The following is a 12,957-nucleotide window of genomic DNA, read 5'->3' on the forward strand; positions in this document are numbered from 1 at the left end:
CGCTGTAAGCCGATCTAAAGACAACATGAAGACAGAAAGATGTATGGCTTATAGATACTGAGGCAGTTGACCCAGAAAAGAAGAGACTGATAGTAGAACGTATTCAGGGCTGAAAGGTTAGAGGCCTACCCTGAGTCTGGTCTGATGTAGAAATGCTCTGTAGCCTGAGGCCATGTAGCAGCCTGATGTCAAACAGCCGTAAAACAACACCAGCAGCCCTGTGCTTTCTTTTAACTCTACTGGTCTTGAGCTACTGAAGAAAAAAAAACACCTTTGACATTAATAGGTCCACTGAGGTTGAGTCAAGGTAAGTGTGTCTTCACAGAGGCCTGCACATACTATATTTTTTGCTGATGTGTGTATTTACAGAGTCTAGTGCAATGAGCAGTATTGTGGTGTTTTCTTGAGGGATCATTTAGGAAGTAAGAAAAACACCCTTGTTATCATTGTCATCACTTTATGCCACCTTGTTAGAGCAGAGAAAAACAACAGTTAGCCTGCTGCCGAGGTCACCCTTCAAGCATGCTTGGCTGTTTAATGGTGGTGCACGCTTCAAAGGACTTGTCAGTCTGGCAGTTGTGTCAACACAATGATGAAACGAGATCACACAGCGTGGATGGTAAAGCCTTGGTCTTCAAAGGATTGAAAGTCAGGTCAACTTTTCCTTTGTTTCTGTGTCACTGTCAAACTGGCAGAGAGAGATGGAAGAAGTCATGTATGCTCTAATCTCAAAAAAATAGCTTTTTGAGTGGGGTTGTAATGTACCACCATGATACGGGCATCATAAGATAACGGCTTCTGAAAACACGTTATTCCAGCTTACTTATCGCACTCCATTTGGTCACTTTAGATAAAACACAGTTTATATCATATGGTCCCCTCTTCAGAGTTGAAACTTTTGTAAGATATTTAAAACTTTTTTAAATCCATTTATTTGCTCATTTATATCTGTAATAACTGTTAAATAAACAATCCATATACTAAGTTATGTGATTTATTGCGCGATGACTCATTTCTGCTGAATGTCGTTTGTCATGCTCAGTGTTTCCCATAGACCACAGTTTAGGCTCAATTTCTTGATACATCTTCACTACATTGACACTACTCAGCCCATTCCCAGTCTTTTGGGTCCTGTACTGCTCATGCTGTTCTGGGCTATGATGAAACCACTTGAAGTCAGGCCCCAGCACTAGAGCCACAGCCAAAGCCTATTAAGCAGCCACACTGTGGTGTAGGAGTTCAAGCCACAGGGCTGAGGTTATTATTCCACGTCAGGAGAAGAGAGAATGAGGTGGATTTGGAATGACAAGGCTGTTACTGTAGGTTACTGTAGGTGGACAAAGGCGATTTTAGGGACAGTTAGAAACTTGTAGGTGTAGGTAGAAAAGGAAATGGTAAGGAGACAAAAGAATGCAAGTGACAGAAAGTTGATGGACAGATAAAGCAATAAAGGGAGAACATATTTTGTAACAGTAATAAACAATGATTAGACACTAGCACTGATAAATGCATACACTATACAACATCATACCGTAGATGCACGTGCATGCACATTTACTTGAATGAGCAAACACACACACACACACACACACACACACACACACACACACACACACAAACAGGGTACAAATCACTGAACATTATAAAAGTGGAGCAAATTAAAGCTGTTTTATTTGCATTGTTCACAGGAAATATTGGAACTGGAGAGCTGGAGTAACAGAACTGTGTCTGTGTGTCTTTCTTTGTGAGTGTGTGTTTAGGGAGAGATTATAATTGTACTTTGTACATGCTTTAGAGGCACTTAAATGTTAGGCAAAGCAACAAGCTATAAGACTTTGTAGGAGGTGAAACACATACAGACATTTACACATTCACACTTACACACACACACTCTGGTTCGCCTCAGGGCCTGAAACAGAAGACGGCGTTCTTGTCCAAAGCTCCATTAAACTCCTGAAAGTCCTCCTAGAGCTGAAACATCCTCCTATCGTCATGCTGGGACATTCCACGGCACGCCAGAGACCCTGCGCTAATCCTGCCGGCATGGGAATCATTATTGTTAGGATCCTAATGCATTACCTCAGGGCCCACTTATTGTTGGTAAAGATTATTATTTAAGAGTAAACTAAAACCCAGAGAAATGCTCGAGTTTCATAGAAATTTATCAAAAGAAAATGTTATTCTTGGCTTAGTGTGATACCACTTTGAACAGTACAATTGAAACAAACTGTGCTCCTTGCCGCTACCCACCAACAGGTCATTAGGACACAGTGTAAACTTGTGCAGGAGTGGAGGAACCTGATACTCAGTCATGACGAACTCAAGTCACTTTTACCACATACTGATACTTTGCAACAGCATCTGTGCCATTTTTTTGAATGTGAGTTAACCCACTGTAGTTTTTATGTTAGTTTGTCATTCTGTGCAACGTATGATGTCTATTGATCCTGCTTATGTGTGTTTTTAACATGAACACGCATGTTAAAAACACACACAAGCCACAAGTGGACATCTGAGACAAATTATTCATGCCTATCCATCTGACCTTGTGTTCAGAAAAAACAAGCCCCTCATCCTGAGGGATGATCATTATTACAGTGATCAAGCAATATCAAACCACTGCATGACTGCTTTCAAACAACTGCTATTTAGATTTGCTCTTAGGCAAGACAGGTGCACAGTATACATACAAGATCCTTTCCTAATAGTTTTTCTTTTAAAAGGATTGCTCATTTATCATGGCTTTGATTTTCTTTGCCTTCCAGGAGCAGTCCTGCTGGTCAGTGTCCAGGGCATAGCTGTCAACGTGGACCCAGTGTTCTGTACATGGCTTTTGTACCAACCTCACAGAGGGAGCAGCAGGCAACAGCAACAGGTATGTAATCCCCTCTCGTGTTCTCAGACAAGATCTGTCAGTTTCTGCTCCAGGCCATTTGTGTGGTGATTTAAACATGTTTTAACTAGTAATTTGTAATAATAAAGTGCTTACAGCATATTTCACTGTTGCATTCTCTCTGACTTGTTCTGGATAAAAGTCTGGAGCAAATGTAAATGTCTGACACCCCTCCCTCTACCCTGCCTTCTCTTTCCCAGCTACCTTTTTTTCATCATGTGCTTTGCTCCCTGTCTTCCATCCAGTCTCTCTATTTATTTGACAAGGGTCATGGTGATGGTTACGGAGGTTGAATGCACTATGGCTACACTCACGCACACTCTAACACACACACACACACACACACACACACACACACACACACACACACACACACACATACATATATCATGCTGTAATACTTTTACTGTTTTCTTTTTCAAGTTGCTTTGTTTCATGCCTCCTGCAGTTGCAGTTTGCAACAGCTGTCGGCATGTGTGTGTACAAGTCAGAAAGGGAGTTAATTGTTGCAGGAACTGGAGGTTGTTGCTGTATGGGGGTAAACACATGTTATGAGTTGAACTGCAGCCAGTGTGAGGGATATACAACACTGGCTGTTGTGTGTGTTCATGCTGCAGCAGACGTGTGTGTGTGTGCCAGTGTTTGTTTCTGCAAGGCCACCTACCTCAGCTGCCTGTCAAGGCCTTCTCAAGGCCTGGCTGCTTAGACAAGGATTCCAACTGAAGGACAATTAACAGCCTGTGAAGGACAGGAGAGGATACTGACTGGTTATGGTCAGCTTGGCAGGAAATGATTAGAAGGGAAAAGAGGTCAAAGTAATGGTCATTTATAGGATGGTGAAGATGGAAGTATGTGTGACATGAGACCAATGATAAGGCTTCAGTAATACAGAGGAAAGAGATGTAGGACAACACACAGGGGAGGAACAGAAGACAGAAGTGGAGTCAGAAACAGACGGTTGGTAAATGGTGTTACAGTACAATAGCGAGAGAACAGAGAACATATGGAAGGAGGTGAAGACGAACATATGGAGGAACAAATGAAACACCAAGGCATAGGGTAAGTTAAAAAAGTATAGAAAAGAGAGGAGATATAAGAAAAGGACAAGGTAAGGTAAGACAGGATCAAGAAAGTGACAGAAAAGGAGAACAAGCAAGCAGAAAACACACACACACACACACACACACACACTCTGCCCCCTTCCCCATCCCAACCCGGGGTGTGTGGTAGAAGGAGTTAGCTCATATTATGTCATCCACTAGGAATGAGCAATGGTCAGTGGGTAAGGTACCTGCTTTTAGCACAGACTATTAAAATGTGGCCAAGCACATATTTTCCACAAACTGAATTATATAACATTTTCAACCATTTAACATTTTTATCCAGTACATGAACTGTCAAAATGGTTACACGGATTGTATTTGGAAGTGTCTTTCTAACTAAAGAGTATTTAGAACATGCTCTCAGCTCTCTCTTCCACAGCCTTGAATGTGCTTTTCAAGTCGAACCTGATTTTGGGCAACTAACCTACTGGCTTACATTATTTTATTCACCTCATGTTAAGTTGCAACAACTTAGGATGGCATCATACCTTAATCAGTAGCTTTAAATACTAATGTAATTTCGGAGGTCCATTTTTTATCTTTCCAAAACCAGCAACTGGGTCCCGATCCAGTTACTGAAAAAGAACTGCATCAATAGTTGGTGTGTGTGTGTGCGTGTTTATACAGGCTGCAGTACGTTGTTGGCTTGGGGCCTTGTCCAGCATCATAGCCTAGTGCTGCTGCTGGCTGATGCTAATGGGGTTTCCTTATTTCAAACCAACCCTCTGCTCTTCTGTCTTTCAGCCATTTCACTGCCAGCCAGGATGTGTATGTGTGTATTTGGCCTGCCAGCAGCATGGGAGATTGCTCAGAAAAACAGGGAGCTGTCACTAGTCTTTGTTGGTCTTGGAGGCCTCACTTGTGTTCCACTGCATTTTTCTTTTCTCTTTCTCTCTCACACTCTCTTTCTGTCTTGCATTGCATTATATATTGCACCTCCTGATTAACCCGGATCTTTGAATTTGTCTGCTCTCAAAGATTGAATCTGTCTATATCTAATCTATATAATCAATGTACATTTAATGGAAATGTATATATCTTATACTATAACAACACATTTCCTTTTCCATAAACTTATAGGTACTCAGTCGCACTGTGATATCATTGCAGAATCAAGGTCCAGTTCCTCTGGCCAAGAGGAGAGAGGACGAAGTATCGATAGGAAGCACACCACTGGCTAAACAGCCCTCCAATCAGGCCTCAGACTATGCCAGCAGCCCTGTCAAAACCAAAACAGTCACAGGTAGGTTTACCAACCTTAACTGTTGTCACAGATATGGTATGGAAAAGATCACTGTGAAATTTCATATTTTATAGTAACATCATTAAATCTGTGCTGCAGGGAGGTTTATATACATAAAAGGAACAGAACTGGGTCCAGATGTAGTCTCAGTATTTGCTTTCAGATGTGATTTGCGTAAATTCATATGCAAATGAAAACTGCAATGACATTTACTTCTCCCTTGATATTTACAATAACTGCCACTGATTTTATGTTTGAATACATGGTCCTTTAGTTATTACAACAATTTACTGTGTTTAACCTTGTTTCTACGCTATGAAACCATGTTACTATGTTGTTACATAACTTGCAACAGCTCACTGACAACTGCATGAACGTGGTTCTCAGAGGACACCACATAACCAGGCATATCCTCTACTGCTTTCCTCCTCTGGTAGTATTACTGTGTCTGCATCAGCTCAGGATGCCCAGAATTGCTTGGCTACATGGAGCCTTCCTCTGCGCCAGTTTTCCACTTTCTGGGACCCCCCTGTACAGAACAAACCTATTCAGTACACAAGCACGCAAATATGCACTCACACCATATTCAAATCCAAAGAATAGATGAATAATGTGGACCTCAGGAATATTGTATGATGATCACAAAAGCTACCTGAAGGACCAAACCTGAATACACACATTCTTACACTCCTACCTAGGAGGATGGCCGGAGCAGTCCCAGTTTAGGAGCTGTCTATGACACAACACAGAGCCTTGCTGACTGCAGAAATGGTTTTCATTTAATACTCATATGGCTATTTATAAACCTTATGGTGTGCCTCCTCTTTCTTGTGTCCCCCTAAAGATATTTGATTAAAGTAATCCAGTGGTATTCAATGGCTTCATTTAACTGAATTACTAACTCAGTTTAAAAAATTAATAAATAAATACATAAAAAAGTCTTCCCAGTCTCTACTGTTTAACTCTGATGGTGTTTAGGCTCCAGGTCCTTTAAACACTTAAACAGTTGAACATTCTCTGCCAAAGCATTGCAGTCACAAGTCAGGGGAAATAAGCAAGTGGTTGTTTGTTCTTTTTTTCTTCTTTTCAAGCCCCTGGGAAATATGTTCCCACCAGGAGTGATAATGGGTGAAGTCATCCTGTAGCTGTAAATAACATTGCATGTGTATGACGTTTCCCCATGTGTTTTAAAAAATGCTCCTTTGACATTTCGAATTCTAAAAAAGGCCATTAGGGTTCTTTGCTTGCTCGCTTTAAAAGCTCACAGCTGAAAGGTCACGCTGCCTTCTCCTCCTGGTTTTCCCTCTGTTCCTTGTTTCATCCAACGTTTGCTAATGGCTTTTCCATACCACAGCATCTTTGCTTACTCACATCTCAACAGTATATTCTCTCATAAGGAGTTGTCAGTAAACAGTCACCTTGGCTTCAACAGAGTTACAACAGGCTGTAGCTTGTCAGCAGCACTCAACTGACTAAAGTACACTGGCTATCAGTGTGCACGACCTTCTATCCATCAGCTGTCTATCTACAATATGTGAGTGGTCCTCAATCTCCCCTGCCTAACTTTTTGTTTTTCTGACTATGAAGCCGTCTTTCTGTCTTGCTACTTTCTGTCTTTTTGTTGTTTAGTTAAAAGCACCACACATGTTTGTAAATTACAATGACAAAAAACAATTAGGATGGGCTGTTGAAAAAAAAACACATACATCTACGCTGTGTTGGTTGTGGCAAAATGTCAAGTGAACAGTACATGTGGCCTGAGATTGTGTGTGTTGGAGTGGTATATACATATTTGTATATGGCACCTCATCTTTGTGCGGCATTAGTTACTGAGTCAGAATCCAGCTCTATCTTATCCAAATATTTCTCTTGTGAAAACAAGGCATTGGTAACTAGGTGCTGGTGCTGCATTTTGTTAAAATTCAGCCCTTATGGCCCGCATTCCAACACTCCACATTGGAATAGCTCTTGTTAGTAAATGAATAGCGTCTTTTGAGAAAATTGCTGCAGCTTTACATATATAGATTTAATGAAAATCGTTTCTGTGAGCAATCAGAATAAGGAATGGGCAGATGCATTTGTGATGTTAATTATGCAGAAACAATAAGCCTCCCTGCAGTCAGAGAATATAGATAGTACTGTGATCAGCACCACTGTGGAGCTGAGACCACTGCTACTCTTCTCTTTTTTCTGTTTTCGCTGGTGACCCTGATGAAAAAGAGGAACTCCTCACCCCTCACTCCTCACAGGGTTGTTGAATTGCTGTTGGGTTCTTGTGATTCTTTATACACTGCTTGTAATTCCCATATTTAATGTTCCATCTCATCTCTTCCGATACTTTTCCCTGTGATTAATTGGGGGATGATAAATGAAACGTACATTTCTCGTATTCCCAAGGATATTCCCAAGTCTTGGCTGACCAGGGTGCAGTAGATCAGTGATCTATCCTAATTTTCAGTTCTCCTTTAGGCAATAGTTGTTTAATTGAAAATGTATTTCAATTTTCTATTTAGTGAGGCAGAATTCACATATGTTAACCCCATAACTGTACACAGTTTAACTAAAGTGAGACACTTTAGAGCCATAGTTAGCAGGGCTCCTAAATGGCCCAAGGTCATGGGAATAACACATGTGAATTGTGTCGTTAGGATTTTTCCTTGTAAAGCCCCTCCAGTCACCTCATGAGCAGAGCTGCTGACATCTAACATGTTGTGATTGGAATTAGGCTCTCTAAAGATGATTTATTAATTGCTTTACCATGTGTGGAACACACTGTGAATAAGGAACTGGGTGTTTAAACAGGAGGGAAATGAAGGGACCTCAGTCTGGTCTAACTGTTATTTAGAAAAAACACTGGCCAGGATCATGCCTTGGTTATTGGTTTATCATGTTTCCTGTGGTGTTTATACTTTGTTGACTGTTAGCTGAACATAAAACTGTCTACTGCTTTTTCTTGTCAGCAGGAGACATTTCATCTGCAAAGTCATTTAGCCATGGCGAGTCCTATGATGGATTTTTTCAAAATCAAAATAAATGTGTTGTTGTAAGAAATCTATTAAAATGGCCTAACTCATTTTCCCCTTTTTGTGGGTACGCAGAAAGACATTAGTTTGTCTTTGTTTCTCTAATTCTCATTTCGCATTTTCCTCAGTAACGCTAATAGTCTTGTTTTAATGCAACTCCAAATAAATGTTCAGATATATCTTGATTGTTTTTGGTTGCGGGTTCATTGTTGGCTTGTATCTTCATAGGAGACTTCAAGGGGGCTTGTAATCACTGCAGCAGACGTTTTATTTTTCAGTCTTCAGTCATCTATTTAGGTAAACAGAGGAGAGATGTGCAGGTTGTTTGCCAGCTGGAGTCAGCATGTGTTTGAACTGCCATTCACAGGGATTCATGGGAATAAACACATAAGACTGGCTCAGGTTCAACAGTGGCACACAGCCAACTGAACTACCACCGGTGCTGCTGCTGAGTTGACCCCGAGGAGAAGATTTAAAGAAGTTCTTATGTGAACCATGACTGCTATTAATTAGCACTCAAATTCCAATATTTAGCCCCTAACACTTAAATCCTGGATAGTTATTTTAAGGTTTTATTAGAGTTTCTGATATGGCATTATGGAAAACAAGAAAAATTAGCTTTGGGATGGATTAAGTTGATAGAGGGGCTAAAGCTAAGCTACTCCAGCTACTTTAAAATGTGGCAGTTACTTAAAAAGTTAAAAAACTTAGACACAAGCCCACTAGTTATTCCTCTTCACATTTAGATTTAGGATCAAGGTGTGTTTTGTAGGTCTCTACTGGCTTACTACATGCCCAATGGCAGCCATTACCGAAGTAAAGTTGCAGTGTAAAATAATTTACATTATTCAGTAATCTGTATTCCCATTGGCTGGTGGAAAACTTTGAATCCACACCTCTAGTCAGAGTAGGTGGCCATAAACAGTGCAAATGTGATTTATATAGCTTCTGCAACAGCCTGCTGGAAAACGGGGGAAATCTGAGCTATTTGAAAAGTTTAATTTAGAGGAATCTAAATAAGTTTGCGTCAATATTTATAAAAACAAAACACACATCATAAAGGCCATAATACCAGCTCTTTATCATTTTACAAATGATGACTTTTGGTTTCAAGTGCTTAACACTGTATTAGTCCCTTTTTGGAAATTGTTAAATTTGCTGTTCATTTACTGTGTCAATGCTACAATATTGTTTTGACCGATGCCTCATTAAGGCCACTACACTACATTTGCATTTAGTTATTTGGCAGACACTTTTATCCAAAGTAACGTACAAGTTACAGGGCAAAGGCAGAGTAAGTGTAAGGAGGTCTTTTCTAAGGACCCCTACAGGAGGTAGGGCACACCCGGGATTCAAACCCCCGATGTTACCACTACACTATGCAGCCGCACTAATATGTTGTGGTCCAAACCACATACTGTGCTGGCAGCTGCCCCCCAATACACTGTATACTCTAATCATCCATTAAAGTGATGATTTAATAAAAGTATATTAGCAGCTCATGTTGTTGTTTGACATAGTGTTATAAGAGTAAATGACCCAATATGGAACACTGATATAGAGTGGTATTTTGTTCTGCCTGATTATAAATTGGCAAGAACAGCCTTTTTTTGTGCCTATTGATTACCATAGTTTTCCAGTGGAGCTATTGATTTCCCCACAGAAATCACCTTTGGGAATTAACAGAATAAATCATAATCCACTGGAAGAAAATCGTTTTCAGTGCTTTTAGCAGTTCAAAGCCTCCTCAGAACAATTGCACTAGCTTGATGTCCCTGCTTCAAAATTGGCCATTTGAACACATGCCTGGCACTTTTATGATGTAAAGAGAGTGTTATGTTGTTTTGTTACCACATTCAGCCTAGCTACAGTTTCATAGTAATCAAGGGGGACTTTCCTGCAGGCTTTTGGAAGGTGCCTGCTAATATGTAGGCAAATGTACAGAGACACACAGAACCAGTTCACTGCAGATCATTTCCCCAGAAAGCACTGAGCGCAAGGTGATATCATACTGGGGCTGTGGAACTGCCCAGCTCGAATCTCAAGGTCCATATCCACTCAGCTCTGTTTGGCAACAAAATATTTTACTCTGTCTCTCTTCCTCTCTGGTTTTGGTCATTGCACATGTTAAATAAACAGAGTACATATTACAAGACGCCGCAGACTTTCAGAACCAGCATTAGCTGAATTGGACCAAAGCCAGTTCCGGTGGCTGACAGAGACTTTGACTTTGAAACCTGCACATAGTTAAATATATTAATAAGGTCTTTTATATCACTTACAGTAACGTGTATAGGTTGGCAACAAAGATTACCTGTTTATCGTGTTAGGCTTGTGTTTCTTTAAATTGGTTGTTATGCTCTACAAGTATTTATTTATTTATTTATTTATTTTTTTAAGACTGGTCTGGGTTTTTTTTATGCAGTAAAAGTTTCTTGAATAGTCTCCCTTTTCATAGGTGCATGGTTCTGATTTGTTTTTTGGATAGCTAATATTTTTGATAATTTAATTAGGCTTTTTATTACTGGTCAAAATATATGGTCCAATTAAATACTCTGGTGGATAAACTATAGAGGCTGAGGTTTTTGACTTAATATAGAAAAAATAAAATACATGACTGGTCATTTAATTCACATCATGGACTTGTTTGAATGTTGCTTAGTAACATCATCACCAAAGTGTTAACAGTTGTTTTTGTGTAATTATCCTTTACAGGAAAGGCTGTGGAACGACGACTTTGAAAACAATTAATTTCTCCTCAGTTAAAGGTCCATTTCTGTCTGCCCGCACAATTACACCAGAAATTGGTTCACATAAAACTAGCCTATAAGTATTTTCTTTATTTGTCCCTAATGAATGTTCTTGTTGGCAGCAGCACTGTGTTTTTGATCGAGAGCCTCTCAAGTCCCGAGCTTCTCATTGTTCTCTAACATCTACCAGAGTAATGATCTCACTGGCTTTTCTTTTCAATCCTAAAATTAGCTGTTGGCTCTCTGAGAACATACTTCTTTTTCTGAGAAACCTATCCTCTAGCCATGGTTCTTAAAGGTTGGAATGAGAACTGTGCCTGTCTACTAGTGGTCTAGATGATGGGATTAGATGTAATTTCCCTATTTACCTGGTGGACTATAAAGAAAGAAATTTAAGCATTTGCGTTGTTCATACTGTCAATCCATAGTGATAGGGGACAGTATCCGGTGCATGTCCTCTGCTCTCTCACTAAATCATTCCTGAACTGATGGCTTTTCTGTGATCTCAGCCGTAGTGTGCCAGTGAAAAAAGGGGTTGTTGGGAACAAGAAAGTTAATCCAGGTTTCATGGTTGAGAGAAATATTTTGGAAAGACAAAGCTAATATATTTTGAAGAAAGAACCAGCAGAGAGAAACGAATACATATACTATGCAGGCATGCATATGCACATATATAATAGAGAGTGCACTGATGAAAGGATTTCAGGCAGAACTACACAGTCATACATAACTATAGCCCGAGCCCAAGTAGCCTGATGGAAGTCAGGCAGGTTTTTATTGGCTGCTGTGCACTTTTCAGAAGGGGATAATATTTTCATTGTGAAGTTATTTATATAGTTTAATTTTTCTGGTAAAGTCAATAATTTATCAAGGTAATGATGGTTAGTGTTGGGAAAGAAAACAAGGAAAGGGAGAAATAATGAGATAGTAGGCCCCCCTGAGAAGAATGGTTGTAGTCTCTCAGGACATATGTTAGAATGTCTTGGGCCTCTGCTACGATGGGCTCGTACAAACCTCCTACTCACATTCAGGACAGACAGAACAGTCTGTGAGGAACGCAGTTGATCTGTGCATCCTTTTTCTGTAGTCATCACTTTTATAAGGATCTTAGCCATCGTGGATGTGACTATGGTCATGGTTTTCAAGGTTTAAGTGACAGTGGCAGAGTGGGATGTCGGGATGTTGTGGTTCATCAGACAAACTGTGGGATTAGTGCACAGGCTGGAGGAGGTTTATTTCTGATGATTGAGGAACAGGAAGTACAGAAATCTGTGTTGAGATTATTTCACATGGGAGGTTTCAAAATGTCTTTGTGTCTATTTGTTTTCATTCTTCACGTGTCGCGTCATGTCATAGTCAGAACCTTCTCTTTCGTTGACTTTCTTCTGTTGTCCTTTCTCTCCTTCCCTTGTGTGTTTTTCCCAATCTTTGTTTTAGGTGTCTTTACTGAACAATGTGTAGATTGGGGTATGATGCTGTGTGTGATCACTGTGAACCCTGATGATAATGGTGATAAAAATGAAAACTGCACTGAGAAATATTTAATATCCTCTTCTCATGTCTTGCCAGAGACACAAGTATTTACACGTTCTGGAAAACAAAATATCTGATTTACACCATCTCTTTTCTTTTCCGGTAAAATATCTGTCATACAATGTCGATAATAAAATATAAACAAAAATACAATCCAAAGTTTTCATGCCATCCCCTTGCCCCCTTTGCCTTACCCATTCCAGTGAGCCTGGCCACACCATCACTTTTTCATGATGGCTTCAGAAACGCCGTAACAAATGAAGTTACGTAAATATTTAAATAAACAGTGACCTGCATCCAAAACAAATAGGCAGGCAGGTTTACTAAGAAGCCCCATTGCTGCCTCTGCACGCAGCTGTAACAGAATATACAACACTTCAACTCACTGTAAACGATTTGTAATAGGGAACAT

At 40.0% G+C, this 12,957-nt stretch overlaps 1 protein-coding gene across 1 annotated transcript in view; it reads left to right on the top strand.

Annotated features, from left to right (window-relative positions):
- Positions 1-12,957, top strand: part of LOC113170474 (vacuolar protein sorting-associated protein 13B) — a 278,722-nt gene that overhangs the window by 106,831 nt on the left and 158,934 nt on the right. Inside the window, 2 exon segments of the mRNA XM_026372581.1 lie at positions 2,766-2,875; positions 5,077-5,239. Coding sequence (XP_026228366.1) covers positions 2,766-2,875; positions 5,077-5,239 — 273 coding nt within the window.

This window comes from Anabas testudineus, chromosome 16, assembly GCF_900324465.2.
Source record: "Anabas testudineus chromosome 16, fAnaTes1.2, whole genome shotgun sequence".
Lineage (NCBI taxonomy): Eukaryota > Metazoa > Chordata > Actinopteri > Anabantiformes > Anabantidae > Anabas > Anabas testudineus.